At 29.5% G+C, this 26,419-nt stretch overlaps 2 protein-coding genes across 3 annotated transcripts in view; one reads left to right on the forward strand and one right to left on the reverse strand.

Annotated features, from left to right (window-relative positions):
* The window catches only part of LOC142334300 (uncharacterized), a 30,679-nt gene extending 25,231 nt beyond the window's left edge, over positions 1-5,448 (reverse strand). Inside the window, exon 1 of one of the 2 annotated variants that reach the window (XM_075382223.1) lies at positions 5,296-5,448. In XM_075382223.1, the coding sequence (XP_075238338.1) occupies positions 5,296-5,298 (3 nt within the window). In that variant the 5' untranslated portion in view covers positions 5,299-5,448. The remainder of the gene's footprint in view (positions 1-5,295) is intronic. The other variant, XM_075382225.1, reaches the window with a different exon arrangement.
* Positions 1-26,419, forward strand: part of LOC142334301 (neuropeptide SIFamide receptor-like) — a 668,171-nt gene that overhangs the window by 431,904 nt on the left and 209,848 nt on the right. The gene's annotated exons all lie outside the window — the stretch shown is intronic.

Genomic DNA, 26,419 nt, shown 5'->3' on the forward strand with positions numbered 1-26,419 from the left:
TTATTAAAATATGAATGAGTAAACAGAGATAATTATGTTAATTCAAAGACCTTACCAAACACTTTTCTATTTTTAAAAATTTTGCTCGTTTAAATATTGCAAATGAGACATTTTATTTTAGCATATGAACGTTCCATCACGACCCTGTTAAGCAGCTTTATTAAATCGAATTGAATTCGGTTTGTTTCACAGTAGCGTGTTTTAAAACATTCAGTTTAATGGTAAACGTATCCACATAAAACCAAAATAGCTATTTAATAAAGATCGACATGTGTAAACTTTATTAAACGGTGACGTTTACAATACGACCTGATAAAATAGATTGTCACACCGATTTTTTACGCTATTTCTTAACAAAAATTACATTACAGGACCTCGTAATGCAGAGTTTACAGCACAATTAATCACTACCGGAACCAAATCGGCTTTCAGAGAATGGACCTAAGAAAATTCGCGACAGAGTGATACTAACAACGATTTTATCTATGGAAAACACCATAATATAACACAAAAAAAAAACATATTTTCTATAAAAGTGAAACGCAATCCTTCATTTTATCTATTTAATAACTATAAATACCAAGCCTTACACATCGGCCAATCGTCAGAAAGAACTGACTGCAAAGGAAAAACGTCTGGGCTATGCAATTTATGCGGGGTAAAGATCCCCGACACCATTACGTTCCGTAGCTTAAAGAAATTTCCATTGATGACTTGACAGACGACAGAACAAAAACTAGAATCATTAAAATTGTTACAAAAATAGTAATTATTAAAAAATTTGAAAACGTGATTTCATAACTATTTTTATAAAATACACTTTAATAATCTATCCCGATGAAATAGAAGAGCAGGGTAAAACGAGAGCATATACTAATAATTTATTACAGAAACACATTTTAACGAATAAATTATTGTGATTTTAACATTACTGTATTTCAATATCACATATTTTGAAAGCGGTTTTTAATAATCGTAATTTTAACGAATGAATTCTTAATATTATGAACTCAAGTTGTATCGGCAACTTTTTATAATGCATTCAGAAAATACTAACTAAAATATAATAACTAATTAAAATATAACTAAAATAATTACATATAATACAGCCTTTCTTTCTTTCTTTAACTCCCATTTTTCCTCTTTTTGTCAAAAGGTATTTATCAGTTTTTGTTTACTAGATTTCTAAAGTAAAGGTATTTTAAATTTTCTTTTTTTTACTTATTCAGTGATTTGTTTTTAAATAAAATGGTAAAGCGTGTTAATTTGTTTATTGGCGAATACCTGTAAAATATTTTGTGAAAAAACATATATTATTATCTGCTGTATGCTGTGATAGTATGAATATATGTTAAATGTCATAACGATAATGGTTGTATGCGACCGGGAAGAATAGTGTATATCAACATATTAACCACTTTCTATTACGAAACGAAACGTTAAATCTTAAGATGTTATCTTGATTTTCTGTGTGTGTAATCTTCATGTGAATATAAGAGCTTGAAAGTTCTTCACTCACATGCGGGAATTTGATTAAATATTCTGTTGTTTTACATTATTATGTGAAAAATTATTATTCACACTGATTAAATAATTGTATATTACGTTTTATTAGAATAACTGTTAACATCTTGTTATCGGCATTTGCCGATAATAATATGTTATAACGGCGTCATAACGACGAATGATTGTAGACGATTAAAAGTAAAAGTAACACAAAAGAGGGGACAAATAAATGACTTGATTCACTTATCTTTTCCTGCGGTTGATTTTTCAAAAAATATTGTACCTTCTATATATATAAAAGAACATTCCTGACTAACTGATAACACTGGTCATCATGATTTTTGTCTCACGAGTACCAATAGATGTACTTAATGCAGTTTTTTACCCTGTTTTTATATATGAATTCGTAATTTCTCCATCACGCACAGTTTTTTTTTTGTTATTTTAATTTTTTTAAATATTTTAAAACGTTTTTTCGTCCATTGTCAAATAAAAGCTCGGAAAGCATTGCAAATATGATGGAATCAAATTAGCTAACTCAAAGAGTAGCGTTGCAACTGTTGTGCAGGTTCAGACGTGTACAAAGGTATACACGTCTAAATATTGTAGCACACATTCATCAGAATGATGCCAGTTGTAAGATAGTAGTGAACTAGTAAACACATCATTGCGAGTGCTTTATGTGTCTGAATTATTGTATATCATATATTTACAACTTTATTTCTTTTAATTAGTCGTTAGTTACAAAATTGTTTAAATAATCCTAACAATTTTGTTATGTATGTGGTGAAGTGATGCTCAAGTCCAAAAGGCGAAAACCTTACTGTATTAGTAAAAAAGTGTTATGAACTTTATTTTGGGTGTAAAGTCGGGGACCAAACAAGGGCCTGGGCCTCACATATCTGTTGCTTATCGTGTTCTAGGCTTCTCACTGTATGGAAAAAGAGCACACGGCACATGGCATTTACTATTCCTATGATTTGGAAACAACCCAAACATCACTGTTATTTCTACTTAATAAATTTTAAAGGGATTTCTTCAAAATCGAAACATATAGTTGTGTACCCTAAGTTGCAAATTGCAATGAGACCAGTTCCATACTGCGAAGAATTGCCCATACCAAATCCTTCAGAACATGTAACATTAGATGAAGAGAGCTCAGATTCTGATGGAAGTAAGGAAGAAAAAGAAGCAGATTCTGTTGATGCAACTTTTGAACGAAGCAGTTCATCTGAGCCTCATTTACTGACTCAAGAAAATCTTAACGATCTCATACGAGATTTAAAGTTATCCAAAAAACAGCCTGAAATGCTTGCTTCTCGGCTAAAAGGATGGAATCTTCTTCAAAAGAATACAAAAACCTGTACTTATCGTATTCGTCATTCTGAATTTAAAGACTATTTTTCTGAAGAAAATGGCTTAGTGTTTTGTAATGACATTTCTTCTCTTAACCCAATAGAGTGGCGCTTGTTCATTGATTCCTCTAAAGTTAGTTTAAAAGCTGTGCTTCTGCATAATGGCAATAAATCCCCATCAGTACCTGTGGTTCACTCTGCTGGTATGAAATAAAATATGTGAAAACTTTAAATTTATTTTGGAAAAGCTTCAGTACGTAGTGTATGAATAGAAGGTGATTTGAATTGATTTGATTTGTGGTGATTTGAAGGTAATTCCTCCTGTTCTTGGGCTGCAGCTTGGTTACACAAAGTACTGTTTTTTGTATGAATGGGATAGTAGGGACAGAAAAAACCATTCTATTAGAAAAGAATGGCCTAAACGCAAATCACTTATTCCTGAAGAGAAAAATGTAGAACATGACCCACGTGTAATCCTAAAAATGTGTATCTACTTTCGTCACATATCAAACTAGGATTAATGAAGAATTTCGTCAAGGGCATAGGCAACACTCCTGGTTTCATGTAATTAAGAGAGAAGTTTCCTAAAATTAGTGATACCAAAATTAAAGAAGCAAAATTTGTGGGTCCACAAATACAATCACTAATGCGTGATGAAAAGCTTTGAGTAGTTATTGAATCCACTGGAGAAAGCAGCTTGGCAAGCATTCAAAAACTTTACTCAGAGTTTTTTGGGAAGTTAATGGACGGAAATTATCGTGATATTGTCAACGATCTTATAGCATCTTATAAAAATTTGGGTTGCAATATGTCCTGAAAAGTACACTTCCTGCACTGGCCCCTACATTTGTTAGCGGAAATTCTTGGCGCAATGAGCGAAGAGCACAGCGAACACTTTCATCAGGAGATTTCAGCTATGGAAAAGAGGTAACAAGGCAAATGGAATCCTAATATGCTGGCCGGTTATTGTTTGCCCATAAAGAGGGATGCTCCACAGGCCAAATATAGTAGAAAATTATCATTTCTTGTTTTCTAGTTGAGTCAAATGTTTGAATATTGTGTAGTTAATGCATAAACTATTAAAATGTTTGAAATTATAAATTCCTATCTCACAGAAACCTGGAGTATTGGGGATAAACCGATATCATATTTGATTTCAGGAGAAAAAAATACTATCAGAACTACATACGTTTCTTCCTGAGACAAAAAAAAAAAATATTTTTCTTCCACAGTGTAATTAATGACCAGTAAAAACTACTTAAGACAAATTGTTGATAATTAATATGGACGTTCTTCTTACGGTATAAGTGCACACTACGAAAATATCTTTTGAAATTCCTAGTTTAAAAGGTTAAAATGGGATAATATTAAAGTTTATTATTCTTTTTTTAATTTCTCTGTAACAAAAGATATTATCTTGATTTTTTGTGTGTGTAATCTTCATATGAATATCTAAAAAAAATACAATTTCCAAATTTTTTAAAGTTTAACCTTGAAAGATATAAAGAAACATAAAAATTTTCGAACAATAACTGAAAGTTTTCCCCATTTTTAACTATACTAAACAAGATACTCACTCGATTTGGGTTTTCAAATAGTCTTCAGATAATTATTTGGAAACAATTTCGGTTTTATTAATTTTAATATTTTAAACATAAAAAACATTGTTTTTTTACAAAATTGTTTTTTACATTTTTGTCGTTTTATGTGACGCTATTGAATCAACCTTTATGAGATTGGGAAACATTGTGATGGTAATTTATGTTTTTAATTCCAATTTTTTGCTGTCCCGAAGCCGCAACGGTAAAACTAAAAACCAACTAGTGAGTCCTACATTGATCAAACTGTTGCTCTGAAAAAATTACAATAAACTGATAGTTTTTATAAATTGAACAGGCTTTAATTTTTATTTAAAATTATTCTCACAAGCATGAGTTTATTGAAGATAGGAGGATCTGGGGGGGCTGAGCCCCCTGGCTAAACGCGAAGGGCTCGCTTCGTTCACACTGACCGGACAAAAATCCCCAGACCGCGACATGAAACACAAGTAATTATGTAGCGCGGGCAAAGCCGCGAGGGTATGCTAGTTTTATATAATACAATAGCAGATCTCTAGAGAAAAAAGTAAACTAATGAAGTGGTTTACCCGCATAATTATTTCTTGACAAATTTTCTGTTTAAGTATAGTTTTTCACCCATTGAACTATAAAATTTGAATTTGTGTATGTGTGTGTTCACGCGCGTGCGCGTGTGCAAAAAAATAGGCTTGTAAAAAATAAGTTATATAAAAGCAATTGGTGATATGATTGAGGAAGAATATAAATATTTTATAATCTGTAACACTGTGACAGAAAAATAAATTTAATTATTTAAAATTCTAATATAATACTATATAATAAAGTTATACTAACACTATCATAAATAATATACCTACCATTGTTTTAGTAACCAAAAATCAACTAAAGATTGTATGAGCGCTAAACGTCAACGAGCGAAGTTTTACGTTATCTGTTTTAAGAATACAATGCTGAAATAAAGAAACAAAACATTGTGTAACATCAGGCGTCATAAAACAAAAAAATTTCTGATAAAGTTTTACATTAAAGTAATAAAATTAGATATCGATCTGTAACGGAATTTCAGAAAAACATATTTTATATTTCTTTTTATATATCACAGCTGTAGGTATTTTAATTGCGTTATTGGCTGCAAGTTTTAAATTCTGTAAAATTTTAGAGCTCATTCATTTATTTTATAATAAAATATGTCCTAAATACTGTTTTATTGTGTTAAATATTCATATTATTTGATTTTCTCTTATTTTTAGTAATATCGTGCCAGATTTTACGATAATTTGAATCTACTAACAACATTTTTTATTTATATTGGCTTATTACGCAACTTTTAATGATTTTGGATATAACGTATAATTATTTAAACAAAGTCGTACTTTTATATAATTTTTGTAAAAGATAAATAAAATTGTGAAGGAATTCTTTTCTGTAATTTTTGTTATTTTTTCCTTATAAATTAGGTGCCTGTCATAAATTCAGTTTACTTATATGAATAAAATTACCTGGTATTGGTATTTTAATATTCACTTCAAACAATCTTTGAAAACGGAAATTCATTTGTGTGTGTGTCTGTGTGTGTGTGTGTGTGTGTGTGTGTGTGTGTGTGTGTGTGTGTGTGTGTGTGTGTGTGTGTGTGTGTGTGTGTGTGTGTATTGGAGTTTGAAAAAACAAGAATAAAATGGGGTAGGTCTGTTTATCTTAAAATGAGATTTCAAGAATCGAGGTTTAAATCTGAGCAGTAACTCAATCATTCGTTTTTGAATTCATAAAAATTTGTTGAATACTTTTTATACACTTCACACACAAGAACTCACTTCATGTGAGAACTCATTTTTTTGACCAACTTGAAAATATTATATTTTAAATTTTAATGAAATATTCCTCCAAAAAATATTTAATAAATATTATGTCAGAAATATTATACAATTGTAGTAATTCAGATATGCAATATTATTAAGTTAAATGTAAAATATTCATTTGCGTAAGTCATCAGAAAACTACGTATAAGATTACCGTAAAATAATACTAGGATTTGTAATGTTTATAAATTTAAAAGAAAGACAATAAAATTTACCCTTTTTGTAAATCAACTTAAATTTTATTTGTTTATAAATAAATCTTAATGTGAGAATCATTTATGTCTCGGCAACTATCCAATTGATATTCAATTTCCGTCCCCACACATCACACACAGTCCAACATAATCTACTGTTGTGGTAGAAATTGCTTCCTCAATACTTCTTTTACGTGATACATAAGTCGCGTAACTTCTGTGAATAGATACTGTTTTTGTTGAATTCCCCCACAAACAAATCACAAGTTGACAGGCCAGAACTTTTCGGACGTAAAAATGTAGGATCATTCCAATGTGTGGCGAATAATTATGTATAAGTGTAATGAATTATGTTAGAAAAAAATTCTGCTTGCATTTTTTATGTTAATTTGTATGGATAAAAAATCAACAATATTAATATAAAAATTTTTATTTCTTTTTTTTTTAAAGTCCCAGTTGCAAGATTTTACTTTAAATAACAAAGTAATAATTTCTAGTTTTTATGTATTTTCAGTTTTCCAAATTCACGAATTGTTCGAGTAATATTATATAAAGCTAATTTTAAATTATTTGTTTTCTCTGATTTTATATAATGTTAAAGAAAGAAAAAGGAAAGTTCATTTTTTCATAGGTATGTGTGACATCTTGCAACAATTGAAGTTTTTCACCGTTGCTTGTAAACCCATGCAGAAATTTATTAGTATTTTTAGGTGTTTAATACGGTAATTAAATATCGAATTTTATGAATGCTTTTTTTTAAATTTACACTGCTCAGCTCGGATAAGATATGATTTTGTTGGATTGCTTATGAAATATTTTCAATCTTTTCAACCTCTAATTTTAGTGGTTTCTGTTTGCTGGCGAATTAATGGTTCCTTGAAATTGAATGACTATATAATGTTGCATATGATCCTTACACCCAAGTCGAAATGTCGTTGAACATAAATTACTGGAATTCTGAAATTATTATCTTTTTTCTTGAATAAATATTTAGTAAATACAAATAAATATCTCAATAATGTTACAATTACACAGAAATACCAGTTACACAAAGATTTAAGCTCACATAACAGCAATTAAACAACTCCATAAAATTTCCCTGAATCAGAGATTCCAAATCTTGATATCCAAGTAAATACGGTTATAGGTAATTTTGTAATTTAAAACTGATGTTTGTTTCATTACGTAGTTAATTTGATAGTAGATAAAAATGAACATCTCTCTTTCCATGGTCTTATTCACTGTCTTATAATTTATTTATTTCGAATACATCTTTTTTCACATTCAATAATGAGAATGTAAATAATGAAATGCAATATCAACTATTGATAATCAAATTTATTTATTCTAAAAGGGGTTCAGAAAAAAATTTAAAACATAAGGCCTAACAAGTCGACGTTATCTTCGTGCTATTTTATTTGATACTTAACAATAACATCGCAACTGATGTGTTGAAACAATGTCTTTTGATACTGCTTACCTTTCTTAGCTTCATTCTTTTGTCTTTTTTTGACGCGTTTCGGAACCACTCCATTTTCAAAACTTATTGTACACTAAAGTACGTGAGTAAAATAAGCTTTGACAATGGAGTGGTCCGAAATGCGTCAACAAGAGACAAAGAATGAAGCTAAGAAAGGTAAGCAGTACTAAACATAGAAACTATATTGATCTTAGCAGAAAAGATAACAGGAATTATTATCTAAACAACGACAATCTTAATCTCGTTTGACATTAAACAGCATGGAATGGTTTTCCATTATAACACATTCTACAATTAGACAGCTATATTTCATGTGAAATATAGTAATGAGAAAGCTTAAATGATTGATGAAAAGATTTGAAATAATTTGACCTATATATTTAATCGAAATAAAATAAATGTCAAAGACGTTTTAATCATTTAAATTTATAGTAAAATATATAAAACAAATTTATTTTGAATTTAAATTGTTTAATTTAGTTATAGTCTGTTTTTACATAAGGTCAGGTAGCGTTATAAAATATTAACGCGGAATTGTTGTTTTAATATGAGCAGCAAATAAAAAGATCATAATATGAACGACCATATTCCCAAACATCATAAATGAAATTATTGTGTTATAAAATTAAAATACTCCATAAACCGACCTGACTGCGACAGGAAGATTATCCTAGGTAATGCTCCTGAAAACAAGTAATCCTTCGACGACCCGGTCCTCCAGTTCAATCAACTCATCCTCCTCTATGAAATGAGTTGAATTTTCAATTTCTATATTGTTACGGCTCTTGTTTGAAGAGTCAGTTGTCATTCGAGCGTAATTTAGGCAGATTTTCACTAAACTGTTTCGATCGACAATTCTTTCTGTATCTTCCTCGTTTTATTTCTATTTTAAATAATACAATAGGTCCTATCGATCTTTGTCTTAGTCTAAATATTTATAAATAATTAACACGTTAGGCAAGAAAGAATTAAAAGGTTTTGTCTACCAATTAATTTTTTAATTATCACTTTTTTTAATAACGCCATTTTTTAATTAAAATTTAAAATTGTAAGAGTTTCGTGGTTTTAATCTAAACTGATTTAATTAAAGTAAACGGCACTTTAAAAAAAGTCTAGTTTTGCAAAAAAAATATATTAAAGCATTAAGCATAAACAAATTGCATTCAATTTATTTCAGTCTGCTATGTTTTTTACTTCCTTGTACGAAGTAAAGGAAGTATTGTGATCGAGAAAAATCTCGGTTTTCAGATTTCAACGGAAATATCCATTAAGACTAGTTTTGGCTGACATCTGTACGTAGGTATGTATGTACGTACGTATAAATCTCGCATTACTCAAAAACGATTAGCCGTAGGATGTTGAAATGATTTAGGACTGTTGTAACATCTAGTTATGCACCTCTCCTTTTGATAGCAATCGGCTGAACCAAAATTGTCCAAAAAAAATACAACAAAAAACCAAACAAAAATTGGATTTTGGACTTCTTAACTGTAGTAATAAAACCTGATTGAAGGTTTTCAACAATATATAAATAAGTGATACTTATTTTCATTGGTTCCAGATTTATAGCCAAATAAAATTCTAATTAATGAAATATTTGGATCTTACGAGGGGAAGGCACATCGGTTCAAATCCGACTTCATCTATTTTTTTTTAATTTAAACGTATAGATTATTACTAATTATTAACCTATGATTGTAAAAAAAATTACGATAAATAATAATTCAATAATAACAATAAAAAAAAAATCAGAAATTTTTAATGAAATAAATTTTATGTAATTTTCATTTTAAACAAAAAATTGTATATGTAATTTAGGCGTACAAGGAAGCCATGTGATGTGGTTTCCACGTCAGATTTTTGTTAATTTATAAATTATTACATTTTTTAAACGTTTTAAAACTTAAGCCGACTTCATCTCACTTAAAATATTAGGGTTTCAACATAAATGGAAGTAATCCTACTCCAAAAATTTCTGAAAATTTAGTTTATTTTTAATAGTTATTTTACTCTAATATTACTCCATACGAATATGACATTCTATTGCTAAATACGGCTAGAAATTCAAATGATTTCTTATAATCCTTCGGTTTAATTATATTTAAACTGTTCAGCGTTACTTTGTAACTACAATTCTTTAATCACAGTTAAAGAAACGTAGTTTTTTTGTCGAGATAAATTTTTTAAAGTATCTTATGCTACATTTACTCACTAATAGTTTACTGAAAATGTAGAATTAGGTGCGGGGTTCGTGTTTTCGCGAACTCGGTTAGCTAGTTCATAGGTCAATGAAGTAGAACAGTCAAGATGTCCGAAAGAAGCCTACAACGAAGGCGAAGGCTAAGTCATAATTCACTGATGTAAATGTTTACCGAGGCATTTACATCGGTGAACGGGTGAGTGGTGTGAAGATCGGAATCGTCTCAAGGCGAGTGTCTTTTCCTACGGTGGTTGGGGTGTATCTTATGCTACATTTAGCTGATACCTACATCTAATAATTCAGTTAACTCTAATTTTAAACTTTAATTACTTGAATTGCATCTACTATTGAAGATTTAATTTACGTATACATTGTATACGTAATCATTTTTAGGATATGGTTATTTATTTTATCTATATCACATAAATTATTCTGTTCATGGACATTTGCTTCAAATAAAAATGATAAGTAGGAGTCCAAACTGGTAGTAAATAAATTGGAAGTGTAATAATTTGACGAGTTAGAGCGCTTACCCTTACAGTTTTACACATGTTACATCTTGACCGATAAGTTCGTAGCTTAATAACGTACTTTAAATTTACATTAAGGAAATACTGTAGTTATTTTATGAAATATTTATTTTCGAGATCCATTCTTATCGTAATTGTGATTATTTTTTAATAATCTGTGCATTCTATTTCGTTTCATGAGAATGAACATAGGGATTTTTTTATGTATTTGTTTTTAAGCTTATAATAATTAGGCGTGATTGAAGTAATAATTAGAAATAAATTTTACATTAAACTATAAAATAATCAATTAAAAAAAGATCTTTTGTTATCATATCGTACTGTGTTCGATCCCTGAAAGAGTTCAATATTTTCTCATCATTCATGTCACCATAATCACTGTAAAATATTTTATGTCGAGCGATTAACATCACTAAATAAATTAGTCCATAAATCATAAAAACATTTTTTTTTTAAATATTCACTATCATAAGTAAAACCACTGACAATAATAAACAAATTAATTTGTAACATTTACATTTGTATTAAAATAAATTCAATCAATAAAATTGTATTTTCAAAAAAAAAAAAAGAAGAAAGGATAAATATTTTATAAAGGAAATAATGATTTTAAAGTTTCTGAGTAATTATAAAAAATATATATTCGTCTAGTTAAATTAAAATCATTTACAAATGGCATTAAAAATTAAACAGCGTATTTTAGAAGTAAAACATCCTGCTGAAAGCATTATTAGCAGGGTTATATTTCGTTTTAACGGTAATTGCTGCTATAGCGTGAACGTCTGGACAAATTTATAGCAAGTATGAAACGTTGGATAACTTGATTATCTGGTGGAAAACCATTTAATCGTGAAAAGACGTCATTGCACAACCAACCGCGAGATAATTTAATGACCCAAAACTAATCTTGCCTACATTTGCGCTTTGTTTTTAACCTGTTAAACGGTTAGAACATTTAAAAGAACGACTTTTAAAATTAATAAAATTTTACATCTGAATTATTTTATCGTATTCTATTCGTGTAATATCAACCTTTTTTTCGATCAATTATTAGTATTTAATTGATTCCCAAATTTTAGTTTTTTGTCTCATCAAACGTTGATTTTTTTGTTTCGTTTTATTAATGTGACTTTGATTTTCAAATAATCGTTATGTTCTTAAAAATACATTAAATATTCTTATACGTCTATTATCATGCACGGTTACCTAGCTTGAGACAGTATGTTTGTATCCATTTTCATTTATTTCAACCTAAAATTTTTGTTTCCTAATATCTCCAAGTTCTTTTTAGATCCTCTTTAATCTTTATTCTTTCTCAACCTCTCGTTTTTGAACTTTCTACTAATCCCTCTAGTTCTGCATTAATCGACCCTTCCTTCTCATTATACATCTTACCGGTTACTTTTTCTAAACATTTTGATCAACCTTCAATTCTAGTTCAGTCACTCTCCTACTGTTATTTTTAATTTTTTTCTCTGTCCATTTGATCTTCTACAATCTCCTCATACGAGATCGTTTATTCCTTTCCTTAAAATCCATTTCTCAACTTGTGCAGATATAAACAAACAAAACACCTCACAAGACACTTATTCAAGCCTATCTTGCCGCAAAATATCTGTTTCCTTCTATCAAATGTTTACCTAACTGTTGCAATTATTTTTATTTCGTTTCTGTTTTTCTAGTCTTTTATTAACCTAAAGTTCCTGAACTTAAGTGTCTGAACAGATTTATCTGTTCAAATCTTCCTTTTTATGTAGATATTCATCAGCGTATTGTCATAGATCTCATTCCTTTTGTTTTTCTCAATTTCAGTTTCGTACCGAATTGTGTGTGCATTATATCTCTGTAGTTTTTAAATCATTTGTTGAATTTATATCTCTCCTTAAAATATTATGCCGTTTGTGAATCTTATAGAATTTATTTTACATGCTCCTAAGCCGATTCCTTCATTCTTTTTTAAAGTATTTTAATTATTTTTCAACATGCGTATTAAAATAGGTTCAGGATAGGATGTAGCCTTGCCATATTCCTGTTCCTAGATCATACCGGTCAATCTGTGCATGATTTCATATCATAGTCGTTCGCTGATTTACATACAATCTTTAATTAATCTTCAATCTTTCAAATCCACTCTTTGTCTTATTGGATGTTTGGTATGTACTTTATAATTTCAAGGTATAAGGATCTGTTTATTTTATAGTAGTGTAAATATAAGGTAAGTTATTAAATACGCTGTTACAGCTTGAATTCTTTTTTAACCTCGTGGTCTTAACGTGAACTCCTGTTCGCGTGAACAGGAGGTCACGTTAACACCAAAGATTAAAATGTTTTATAACAGTGAAGAATTATACTTCATTAAATCGTGTTTTGAAATGAACTGTTAATTCCTTCCCGAAATAGTATATTCTACTAATAACGAAATTATTTATTTTGTCTAATTTTATTACAGATCATTAGTGAGTTTTTTTTTTGTATCTAATAATTATTAGAAAGAAACATTTACGTGATAATACTCGTTTTAATTTTATGAAGAAAATGTAACATGGTTTTATAGTATTATTTAACGCAGTTCCATTCATGTAATTATATTTTGAAACGATATGAGCAAGAAATATTATGTGTTGATTTTTCAACATTTATACTAATTGAAATAAGGTTTCGCTTTATTCTTAATCAATTTATAAGCTTAAGGAAAGCAAATAAATCTAAAAACATGTAGACTTATTTAAATTTTTTTGATAATTCTTTTGATTAGACCTTTCATATATTTGAAAGAACGTTATAAAGCTAAATCTTGAATCTACAGTAATCTCTAGAGAAAGAAGTGATCAGACACCAAACTACGCAGAGAAAGCTTTTAAAGAAATCTTTCCTTAATTGAGTAGCAATAAAGTGGTTAAAAAATTTTCCAAGGTTTACTAAGGAACATTAAATAGTATAATTTTTTTTATTATATACCGTACATTCACCGAAAAAATAGAAATAAATATTTGCATGAAAATAGATACTGCTGTAGATTATTTTTCATTTTATAGGCATTATACATAAAATAAATCCGGAATAGACTTTTATACTTAAATCAGTACAGATTGAAACCGGTTGTATAATATAAAAGAAGAATTTTGAAAAATAAGAATAGAAATTTGGGTTAATAAATTTACTACACGAAATGTTGCTTTTTATTCTAAATGCAGCAGTTTACGTTCATATAATTATCAACGTAAGTACATATACGCGAATATGAAAGTAAGTATGCTAGAGTAAAAAAATAATAATAGGATATAAAAAAGACATAAAATTACGTGAAGTAGTTAAAGCACAGTTCATACAACAGGAAATTATTCTGAAATTACTCAAATACAATCGATTAAATTGCGTGTCGCATACACTTTACTTGCTGGCAGTTCTAATTCATTTTTATTGATTAATTGTATTCGAACTCGAAAAAACTTTTCTTTAAAATTGAACTAAATATCATGCTACTTAAAAAAGAGATAAAAACATTACAATATTTGAGTATCAGGAATATTTTTATTCTTTATTTGAACGACAATGTCATGAATTTGTGCCATTCTACCTGTAATATATTGTACATCATCAGTATTGATATTTTATAGCACATTAAATGCGCCTGCTCTGTTCGTCACTTCACTAGGGAAACGAGCGATTGGTTGCTGAGTAGTAGAAGAACTGTTTTACTGGGAGTTGGCGGAATGAATAACTTGCTCTGTATTATTTGAAAAACCCTCACTTTACTGCTGAACTACATTCATATCACCTTTAAGAAAATCTCACGCGCTATGAAAAATAAACATTCTTGTATGCACTCAAATAATTCGCACAGCAACCATACCAAACGGTTAATAAATGCACAAAAAACTATAAATTTAATAATTAATAAAAATTACTGTTTAGCAATTAACTAAGTAAATAAATAAACAATATATTGTAATTACAAATTAGAATGATATTATATATTTAACCTGTTAAAAATATGTCCACAATAAACTGAAACTTGATTCGCAAGTCGAGTAATAAATCACTTTTTTTTCTTAAGTATATGAAATGTTTACTTGCTGCGAATACAGTATAGGAACAAGCATAAAAGTAGTTTTATCTAATACGAATCAAAACAAACTAAAACATTTTAAAACATCTTGTTACATTTATAAAAAACATTCTCCTTTGTCATCGGTCGCCTTGGTTTATAATCTTCTACATCCCTCTCTATTAACTAATTTTTTAATATCCAATAATTTATTAACCAATTTTTTAATGTCGACTATGAGCTTTATAATATACTATTTTTTTACTTGCTTTATCTAGTCTAACCGTATGTTTCTGTACTCTTTCATCCGTATCTTTTCTTCTACTACTACTTAACTATTTATTAAAATTTGACAGTTAATAAAGATTTTTTTGAAAATATTGAATGATATTTAATATCAGTCAAATAATCATTCATCAAATCATTTTAAAATGATTTGGTATTATTCCTTAGAATATTTTTTTTTATTTTGTCGCTTTTAAAGTATTAATGTTTACATTATTCCATATTTTTATGTTTATGAAGTGACATCATTTCACCTGCAATTTGTAATGGTATCTATACTCTCTGTTGACTTAAAAGTCGTAATTATGAAACCTTGAAGAAACCATAAAGAAATCATGAAATGTTGCAATTCATATAGTTATTAAAGATATGTTTTAAAATAATGCAGTTTAATAATAGTACTACTACTACCACTACTACCACTACCACCATACCCCCACTACCACCACTACTACCACTACTACCACTACCACTACTACTACTACTACTACTACTACTACTACTACTACTACTACTACTACTACTACTACTACTACTACTACTACTACTACCACTACTATTATTATAATTATTATTATTATTATTATTATTAGAAGTCTGGAAGTGTGTGCGTGGGTCTCGTTACATCCGCGCTTAGCCGCTCTTATTGTTGGTTTTTCCTTATACGTCTTATTTCGTTTCGTAATAGTTTTTTGTTGTTTGTTTCGTTTTTGTAGTTGTTTTGTTTTATTATATCAAATTTAGTGTTAATTTCTGTGGCCTGACCGGATAGCCAACTTGGTTACTTGGGCTATCGTGTATTGTTATTTCGTGGTTTGAACTACTCACAATACGTGTTCGGTTTATTATTTAGTTGTGTTAGATGTTTGTTTACGTTTTACTGTAAGTATTGCGTGTTTTTATGATAATTTATTGCTTATTTTTGCGTTAGACTACGGTAACCAAGGTACGTGATCTGTACCGGTTCGCTGGTAAGTCGATGACCGTCGACGTGCTCTCCATGCTTCCGGCGTATGGGACCACGCAGGTGGCGGTGGTCGCTGTGCCAACCGTTTTGACGGGTGGATTGTTGGCTAAAGGTCGCATCCGTATTGAGTGGGTGACCTGCCGAGTGACGCAGCGGTCGCAAGAAGAACGGTGTTTTCGGTGCTTGGTAGTAGGGCACCGTGCGGTGTCCTGCAGCGGGCCGGATAGGAGATAACAATGATATAATTGTAGGGAAGCTGGCCACCAGCGTATGGATTGCAAGAAAAAGACTAGGTGTCCCTCTTGCAAAGCGTGGGGATCGCTCGGAGGTCATAGCTGTAGGACCTCGTCAAAGCCATGAGGGTCGTTCAACTGTGGAACGGATTTGGGCTGTGCGGCGTGAAGTTTGGCTGCTGCTACGCCTTGATGTTAGGTGGTTCTGGAGGGACAGCTCTCTTCGAGTTGGGTAGGATGCTCAGCGTCTAACTCTCGATGATCGGACTGGGATTCCTTCCTGTGCCGCTGGGGAAAAGTTAAGACTGTAGTCACGATGGGGGATCCCTTCGGGAGTTCCCCAATTGAGGCGTGGCGCTGTGAAGACCGGAGTCCCAGTGAGGGAACCCCTCGGGGGTCTCCTTATCTGAGGCATGGCAAAAATAAAGGCCGAGTCTTTGGAGCCTTGGGAACGGCATAGCCGTTAAAATTATCTAATGACTTTTTCGAGATAATTATAAAAATCACTTCTACCCATTTCGCGTCTGACAACCACCCATTCCGTAGAATCATCAACCTTCCTCAGGATCATTCCGTAATTCCATCAGACCTACCCTACTCCGCAAACTCTCCAGAATTTTAATAAGTAATTAAGACTACATGAATCAACAACCCTTAATTATTATTTTATATATATATATATATATATATATACATAATTAAAATGAAAATTATTGCTATCGATCGTGAAAGTAAAATCAGATATTTTTAGATGCCCCGCAGTAAAAAAAGAATACTAGAATTTTTTAGCTGAAGAATTTTTTTTTTTTTTTAGCTGAGATTTATGTCAAAATGTAGCTCAAAAAAGTATTTATATACATTCAAATTCCCAAAACTACCAATTAATTAATCTTTACACATAATTCTCACGTAATCTAGGTGTTTAAGGCAGACAGTTTTTCGGACATTGGCTATCTGTTTCAGTTAGGAATAGTAAAATTTTGAAATTAAAAAAGAAAATAATAAAATTGATACGCTTATTTTCATGAGCTGTATGAGAAAATTAAACTGAAAACAAACATTTTAGTGACGGGTACGGAGAAATTTATAAAAATTAATTGAATATTTCCTATTAATAAGAGTAATTTGCAATTTATTTTGAAACAAAATCTAGTTACTTTCTTACGAAAATAATTCGTTGATAATATTTTCTGAATAATAAACCGTTGAAATTAGTAATCATGTTATAACTTTATCGATTAATTTAAAGCTTAATTATTCACTTTAGAATGAAGGTATAAAAATCAAGAGCGTTCTTAGATAGTTCCCTGATCATTTAGCTGTTAACTTGCGTACTTTCATTTTATTACTAATTTTTGTCTTTAAAAAATTAAGAAAACTAATAAAAAATACATTAATAAATTACATTAGAATTAATAAATACATTAATAATTTTTTTAAATGGCTCCTTAGGTAAATTTTTTTTTAAAAATCAGAATATTAACAGTCAAATAATTAATATATACCCATGCTCAATTTGGGCTATTGTGATTAACCTTTCAGTTATTGATAATTTTTTAATTAATGACTACTTCAATAACAAATGACGATTTCTCAAAAATAACTGGCAACAATATTTTCTTTTTTTATTAATTGATTTTAAAAAATCAGACAACTGAAACACATATAATTGCTTCGCTACGGCGGAAATAGGTATAAATGCGTCGCAGATGAAGACTTATTTCTAGATAAAAAATATTAAATACATGAGTATAAGCGATAAATTGTAACATTTGAAATAAAAATTAGCCGCCGCTTTGTTATGAAAACCAATTTTCAATGGCAGCTACGTTGTCTACTTTATTACGCAATTATTTCAGTAATCTTCACTACTGTATTTTCTAAGTATCAAATAAAATCCAGCGAGTGTGATGAATACGTGTTTAGCGTTCACAGATTTTAAATTAAAGATGAGTTATTGTATTCAATGTTATAAAAAAAATCATACACAGAGAATCAGTTTTGTCGTGCTTTTATTAATCATACTAATAAACACAGTTTCAGCACATGAAAGTTTTTTTTATTGTGTTCCTTATGTAATTTATATACTGAATTCAAAAATCTTATCAGAATTTTTCCATCAACCACAGTTTTGTGCGATAACATTTTTAAAGTATTATCTTTGTAGAATTTTACGAAATTTTTTAGGGATGTTTATTTTCTTATGAATATCCCGGAAGTCTCCAGATATCTCAAGCAGCTTTCTGAACTCGGGATCCGTCCGTAAGCGACTCTTATTTGTGACGTGTGAGTGACGTGTAGTCTTGTACAGACTCATTCCGACCATACCTGAGATTTGTGGTTCGAAAATCCAACCACCAAAGAACACCGGTTATCAAAATCTAGTATTCAAATCCGAATAAAATCAACTATCTTTATTAGGATTTGAACTCGAGAATTCTCGAATTCGAAATCAGCTGATTTATGACGACGAGTTTTACCACTAGACCAACCCATTGAGCGTTTTGAGATAACTTATGTACATAAAAAAATATTTTAAATAATTTCTAGTATAGGGTTGGGTAGAAGCATGACATTATAAAGACAATAGCTATATATGCAAGATGATTCATTTATTATAGCTTCTAACATGTCAACATAGAGCTGTCTTCTGTGCAATACAATTAACTCACCAGTATTGCTTAAACGTTTCCTGAGTGTACACTTATTGCGGTTTCATTCTATTTTATGATCTAGAGTTACTGAGTCAAGTATGTTGTGTCAGTGAACTAATATATCGAGGAAGTGCGTAAATGTGCTTCCTCGATATAATGCACTCACGTAACCTCTGTTACGTATGTAGAGATTTTACGTTTAAAGAATAACGACAAAGTTTAACTCCACTAGTTACAAAATGCTATGAACTATATTTTGACTGGTGGGGACCAAGATAAGAATTGGGCCCCTTACACCTGCGTTTCCACTTTTGTGAAAGGTCTGACTGATTCGGCTAGGAGTAATAGGTACAAGGGATTTTGCCACACCGATAGTATGGGGTGAAACACGAGATTTTTCGGATTATTATTTTTGTTTTATAAAAATAAAAAGATAAGTATTAAATCCAAACATACAGTACAGTACCAGAATTTATCGTCTGCTATAAGGCCACTGCTTCATGATGAGGACATTATCCTTCAATACATTTAACTTAAGAAGGTGGATCAGAAATGAGATAGCTACTAAAGTTTGACATAAGGAGCAAGATGATCCTACTTTTGAAGCAGAATTTCCTTTCCATGAACGTCATCTGATATCCGAAAGTGAATTAAGATCTTGTTCGGGATTTGAGTTTGTTGAAGAATCAAGTCGAGCTTTTGGAATCTAGGCTGAAAGGTTGGAATCTTCTCCATACTCACACTAAAATGTATGGTAATTGTCAGGAAGGGTTTCAGTACTTATATCTGAAGAAAATACGTTACTGTTGTGTAACAATATTTATGCTGTCATGGATGCACTTCGTCATGAAATCAACTCTACCAAATAAAAACTGTTCAATGATTCTTGGAAAATTGATTAATTGATTAATTAATGCTTGAACGCGTCAATTTCAATTGTTGGTAAACGGTTTTTTTATACATTAACTACGATTATATACTTACACGAACGGGGAATGCTTAAAAAAATTAATATAAAAAATGGATACTTTTGCGATTTTTTTACATTTTGTTTAATAAAAATTTAAGCACTTTTTTCGACTGGTGCATAACGAAATAATCATTTCTGATAATATTCTGGAGGCAAAAATCAAAATTAGCGATGATATAGAAAAAGTTCAGCAGATACCACCTGCGGAATATATATTACGAAATATTTTCATATGTATATATATATATATATATATATATATGAAAATATTTATATTATTTATATATATTGCATTTATATATGAAACACATGAGTGTCTATTATTGTATATCAAAAATACTCTTTTATTTTTCTCTATTTTCCTTGTGAATATGTATGTATATATAAACTACGTATAATTTTTTTTCAGATATTTATTATCTAATATTTAAAAATCTGATATGGGCACCACATGACTTCCTTGTGCGCCTATTAAATTACACAACACTTTCAAGATGAAAATTACATAGAATTCTATTTCCTTAATTACTGATATTTATCTTTTTTTTTTTTTTAATTGTTATTATTGAAGATTATTTATTGTAAAAATTGTTTTACAATCAGATATTAATAATTATTAAAAAATCAATATATTTAAATAAAAAAAAGGAGATGAAGTCGGATTCGAAACGATGTTGCATCCCCTAAGATCCAAATATTTCATTAATTAAAATTTTATTCGGCTATAACTCTGGAACCAATGAAAAGTTAAAAGTAAGTTAAAAAAGTACCACTTATGATATACCGTTGAAAAGCTCTCAATAAGGTCTTATTACTGCAGTTAAGAAAAAGGCCAAAATCCAAAAAAAATTGGATTTTGGGATTTTTTTGTACACTTTTGGTCCGGTCGATTGCAATCAAAAGGGAAGGTGCACAACTAAATGTTATAACAGTCCTAGATACAAAATATCAACTTCCTACGACAAATCGCTTTTAGTGTTATGGGAGATATATACGTACGTAAATACGTCACGCTAAAACTAGTCTAAAATGAATTCAGGAATGGTCAAAATGGATATTTCCACTGAAATTTGAAAATATAAATTTTTCATGATTACAATACTTCCGTTACTTCGTACAAGGAAGTAAAATATGTTTGTTTATTTTATTTATACCAATTTTTAATTTTAAAAATAGCTATTGCTTGGGAAATGGCTGATTAGAAAAACAATTTATGTTAGCGTAAGTATAAAAGAATATTTATATGGTAGTTATGTAGCATATTTAAAAATCGTTTTGCGTATTATACGTCAAGACACATTCGAGTTAGCTTAATGATTATTTTAAAAAGTAGGGATTTTCTTTCGTTGACCTGCCATTTTTTTTGAAAACGAATTTTTATAAATTTATTGCAGTTCTATTATACGAGTATTAGTGGTTTTAAATGAAACAGTACCTCCGTTTAGAAAATCTAAGTACATATAATTTATATTTAAATTCAATTATATAAATAAACCATTTTCCCGCTAAAGTAGACTACTATCATGAAAAATTAAGGTCAATATTCTGCACTAGGTGGTTTGTTTAATAGAATTTAACAGTAAAGAGTAATAATATGAATCAGAACAATTAATTTCAGTAATGTAATTTATATATATATATATATATATATATATATATATACATATTTTTTCAAAAATTATGTTTCAAATAGTCTGTACCAAAGCTACAATAGCCTCAAAGCTACCATTAACCCCCATCGTCCCCCCCACAATTTTAACTATGTTGTAAATAGCCAATAATACTGCTATAATAAATAATATTTTACTAAAACATGGGTATATCAGTACTATTCAATAATGAATTCATCCTGAATTTAGTAATAGATCAACTTTTTATTCCGTTATTTCTCTACTGTTAAAAATGCAACAGATCAACTTTGATAAAAATAACTTACCCATAAGTTAAAAAATTGATTCTTGAAATGATAAAATTGAATTTTTGCTCCTAAAAAGGTTTACAGGGGTAACTGAAATTCATTTCTGTCTACAATTTGTTTTATATATTTATTTTGTGCAACAAGATGGTGTAAACCATCAAATCTCCAGTAACTATCATTTATATAGTTCTGATTTAAAGGTAATCATATCCGTGAGCCATTGCAACTAGAAACTTAAGTGTGGTGAAACACTAATGTAGTTAACAACAGATGAACAGAGATTGATAAACTTGTTGCTTAAGCGAGCTAGCGGCTTACTAAGCTGTAAATCATTCCGTATGAATTAAGATCTATTACATTATGCGACAAAATAATTTGTCAGTTGCACTGTTAATATCCTACTCCCAGCCAGATATATAAATTACAATACAAAATCTCATTGAATCCATGTCTGATAAATCTAACAGTATTATGAATTCATATACTGTTAATTTTTTTATTTTTCATTATATATTAATAAATCTGATGCGGGCACCAAATGACTTCCTTGTACGCCTATTAAATTACATATACACATTTTTAAAATTACATATAATTTTATTTAATTATTTATTTTTTTACAATCAAAGGTTAATAATTATTAATAAATCTATATATTTAAATTAAAAAAGAAAAAAAAAGAAAAGGAGATGAAGTTGGATTTGAACCGATGTGCCTTCCTCTCGTAGGATACAAATATTTCATTAATTAAAATTTTATTTGACTATAATACTCTGGAACCAACAAAAATACGTACAACTTATGATATATCGCCGAAAAGCTCTCAATAAGGGCTTATTACTGCAGTTAAGAAAAAGTTAAAAATCCAAATATTTTGGATTTTGGGCTTTTATGGACACTTTTGGTCCAATTGATTGCAATCATAATGGGAGGTGCATAACTTGATGTTACAATAGGCCTAAATCCAAAATTTCAACATCCTACGGCTAATCATTTTTTAATTATGTGAGATACATATACGTACGTATAGACGTCACGCCGAAACTAGTCAAAATGGATTCATGGATGGTCAAACTGGATATTTCCGTTGAAATTTTAAAAGGGAAATTCTTCGTAATCACAATAATACATCCTTTACTTCGTACAAGGAAGTAAAAATTAAATTAGTTAGAGACAAAAACAAAAACAAAAAACAGAATATTACATTTGTTAAAGGTGGGGAATAATTTTTTTTTTAAATTCTAAAAATATTCATTCATAGGTTAAGGTTTAATTCGATTTTCTTGAAATCTAGCACCATGTCTAATAAAAGGTAAAAAAGAACGTAAAAATTTTCAAAAAGATTTTTTTGTTTATGGCCCGGGGTTTATAATTTTGGAAAATTGTAGACATTTTTTGTTAGTCCTATATAATATGATATACAAAATATCAAAAAATTTAAAAACGATATATTAAAAGTGAAGGAAGATAGAGCAAAAAGATAAAAAATACATATATTTATAATTTATTTTTAAGAGCTAGGAATTGATTATTATTAAAAAAGGTTTTTTGATCTATTTATACATTTTAGATATAAAATCTGCCGAAGAAAACGTTTTTTTAAAGTGCTTCTAAAGAAAATCGAGATTGATTTTTCGCGATATCACCAATCCCTTAAAAGAATTTTGAGAAAAAATTAACATGATCAATACCTTACATTTAGAATTTCTTGAGCCAAAAGATTTGAGAAAATCGGTTTGGTCAATCTGAGATATAAACCCAAAAGCGTGCGACACAAATTTCTACTTGCGTACGCATAACATCCTTACATAGATATGTATTTTTTGTGTAGATGAACTAGATGGGCCCTAAAACGTAAGATTTGAAATACCAGTTACCCTAATTTTGATACGATAATCATACGTTTCCTTTCAATTCTAGCTATATTGGCCGGGAAAGTAATACATACGCAAGAGAATAAAGCGAAATGTAAAAAACCGTTTATATTTATTTCCACTTAAAAAAATTATGCTATTTTTCAATATAATTCTCTCTCCTTCTATGCAGTTCAGTCTATTTTTCAACAAGCATTTAATTTCCTTTTTGGAGCCAAATCTGATTGTAAGACCGATAATCCAGCACTTCAAAACTGAAATCTTGAAAACAAAAATTTTTTATTATGGATGTATGAGGACAATCGTTACCACGAAAGAAAATCAAACCTTTTGAAAATTTACGCACCTTTCGGACCTGTTTTTTACCTTCAGTGATAGCAATGACACAGTAGTTTTCATTTTTCATGGTTTCACATTTAGGCGTGAAGTAAATAAAAACTGATGTTACATACCGTAGAATATTGTCATAATTAACTAAGCTGATGGGCTAACTTTCAGTACGCAAAAATTCTAATATTTTTAATCGATCAGTCCATTCAAGGATTTTTGTTTCACTCAAAGATCTCTTCATACCGTTAAAACTAGTTTAAAAATCCCTTTTGGTTTCATATCTTCTGAAATGAAAAAACACTACATTAATTTCCCTTAGTGCAATGGGACAAAGTACTCATCAAATTCATTTTTAAACACCACCACAAACAGCAAAAAATGAAACGATACGTCAAATCAACAGATTCTAAATTATAATTTTCAGTTAATATTAAGGAATCAGATGTTTCACCAAATCTGATGTGGACACCATATGACTTCCTTGTACTCCTATTAAATTACATATACACATTTTTAAAAGTACATATAATTTTATTTCACTAATAACTTGTGATTTTTTTCCATGTGTTTTTTTTTCTTTTTTATTGTTATTATTGAACATTTTTTACAGCAAACATTTTTTTACAATCATCGGCTAATTAAATCAATATATTTAAATTTAAAAAAATAAAATATTAAAAAAAATTAAAAAAAGTTAAAAAAACAAAAGGATAAGAAGGATCGAACCGATGTGCTTTCCCCTTAGATAGAAATATTTCATCAATTAAAATTTTTATTTTAATTTCGATTGTAATCAGAAAGGAAGATGCACAACTAGATGTTACAAAAGTGCTAAATCCAAAATTACAACATCCTACGGCTAATCGTTTTTAAGTTATGCGAGCTACATACGCACGTACAGACGTCACGCTGAAACTGGACAAAATGGATTCAGGGTTGGTCAAAATGGATATTTCCGTTGAAATATGAAAACCGAAATGTTTCACAATCACTATTCTCCTTTAGTTTATACAAGAAAATAAAAAAAAGTTAAAAAAACTAAAAAAATATGATCGCGAAATTATTCGCGATCACAATACTTCGTACATGGAAGTAAAAATAAAAAAGCACTAATATGATTGTATTTTAGCTCGTTTTCTTACGAATTACTATTAAGTTAAAGTTCTGTTATAGTCGATTAGTTTGATTCGGTGTTAACCTGGTTTAAATTGCAACCAATTGTTTCCGATGTCCGACTTAATTTATGGAAAGGTTTATAAGAGGATTCTGAGAATTGTTGCATTACGCTCAACGACACAGTAAATTATTGTTTTTCATGAAACCAAGGATTTACATCGATGGTTTTATGAACATTCTAATAAAATTATATCGAACGACAACGGTAAGATAAATAAGCTTAAATCAGCCCAAAAATTTTAAAGTTTAGTCGCTATTTGTTATTAAGTTTCTGATAAATTGTAATCGCAAAAGGAGTAATAAATATTTGGTGTCTTTTATTCTTTTACTTTATATCTTAAATTTATTCTCGCCAGTTTAATAATATCACGGGTTCGGTTCTACGTTCTTGAAACCAGGTCTGGTCAAAACAATTTCAAATTGTTAAGCCATTCACTTTTTTTGCCTTTCTCTAGTTTTATTTGTGCTTTATTTCCGACTGTGTACAGGCAAAGTCGATACTTTTGAGGGAATTCTGATTTAAAATTTTTTTTTTTAAATTATAATTTGTAAGTATATCTTTATCGGCATTAAAATTATTAATTTATTTCTCAACTTATTTATTTGATAATTATGCTAGCTCCTGTCGCAGGTTCGCCCGCGCTACATGGTTACATGTGTTTCCGTTGCTATATTTTATCTTTTTATTTTGTCTATTAGTCAAGTAACCGGCGGCAGTTGCAGCCAGTCACTCATACAGTAACGGTGATAGTGACTGTGTAGGCTGAGCCACAGTGCCATATATATATACCTTCGTACCCCTTAAAAAATCGGAATTAAAAAAAAACCCGAAAATTGTTTTTAAATATTTATCTGAAAAGTATTTGCAACCCCAAATCTACTTAATATCTCGTTTACTACAGTCGAATTGGAAAAATTTACAACCATTGTTCAAAACACTTTTTACCTTTTTGTATCCACTTTCAAGGTCGAATTTCAAAAAAATTAGTTTAATGACATGAAGATTACACTCATCAAAAATCATGTTCTTCTTCATTTGTTACCAAGAAATTAAAAAAATAACAGGGTTTCAAAAAAAGATTCAAAAATCATTTTTAATCCTTGGAATGAACTCAAAAAATCTAGAAATTGTTTTATAGATGTTCATAATTAATCAGTTCTAACCCAGCTCATACAGTGATAGATACTCACAGTTCACAATCTATTAATTCAATTCATTCAACTTTCTGCTTCACCCGGCACATCTCTCCACTACTACATTTTATA

Source organism: Lycorma delicatula, chromosome 1, assembly GCF_047948215.1.
Source record: "Lycorma delicatula isolate Av1 chromosome 1, ASM4794821v1, whole genome shotgun sequence".
Classification (NCBI taxonomy): Eukaryota; Metazoa; Arthropoda; class Insecta; order Hemiptera; family Fulgoridae; genus Lycorma; species Lycorma delicatula.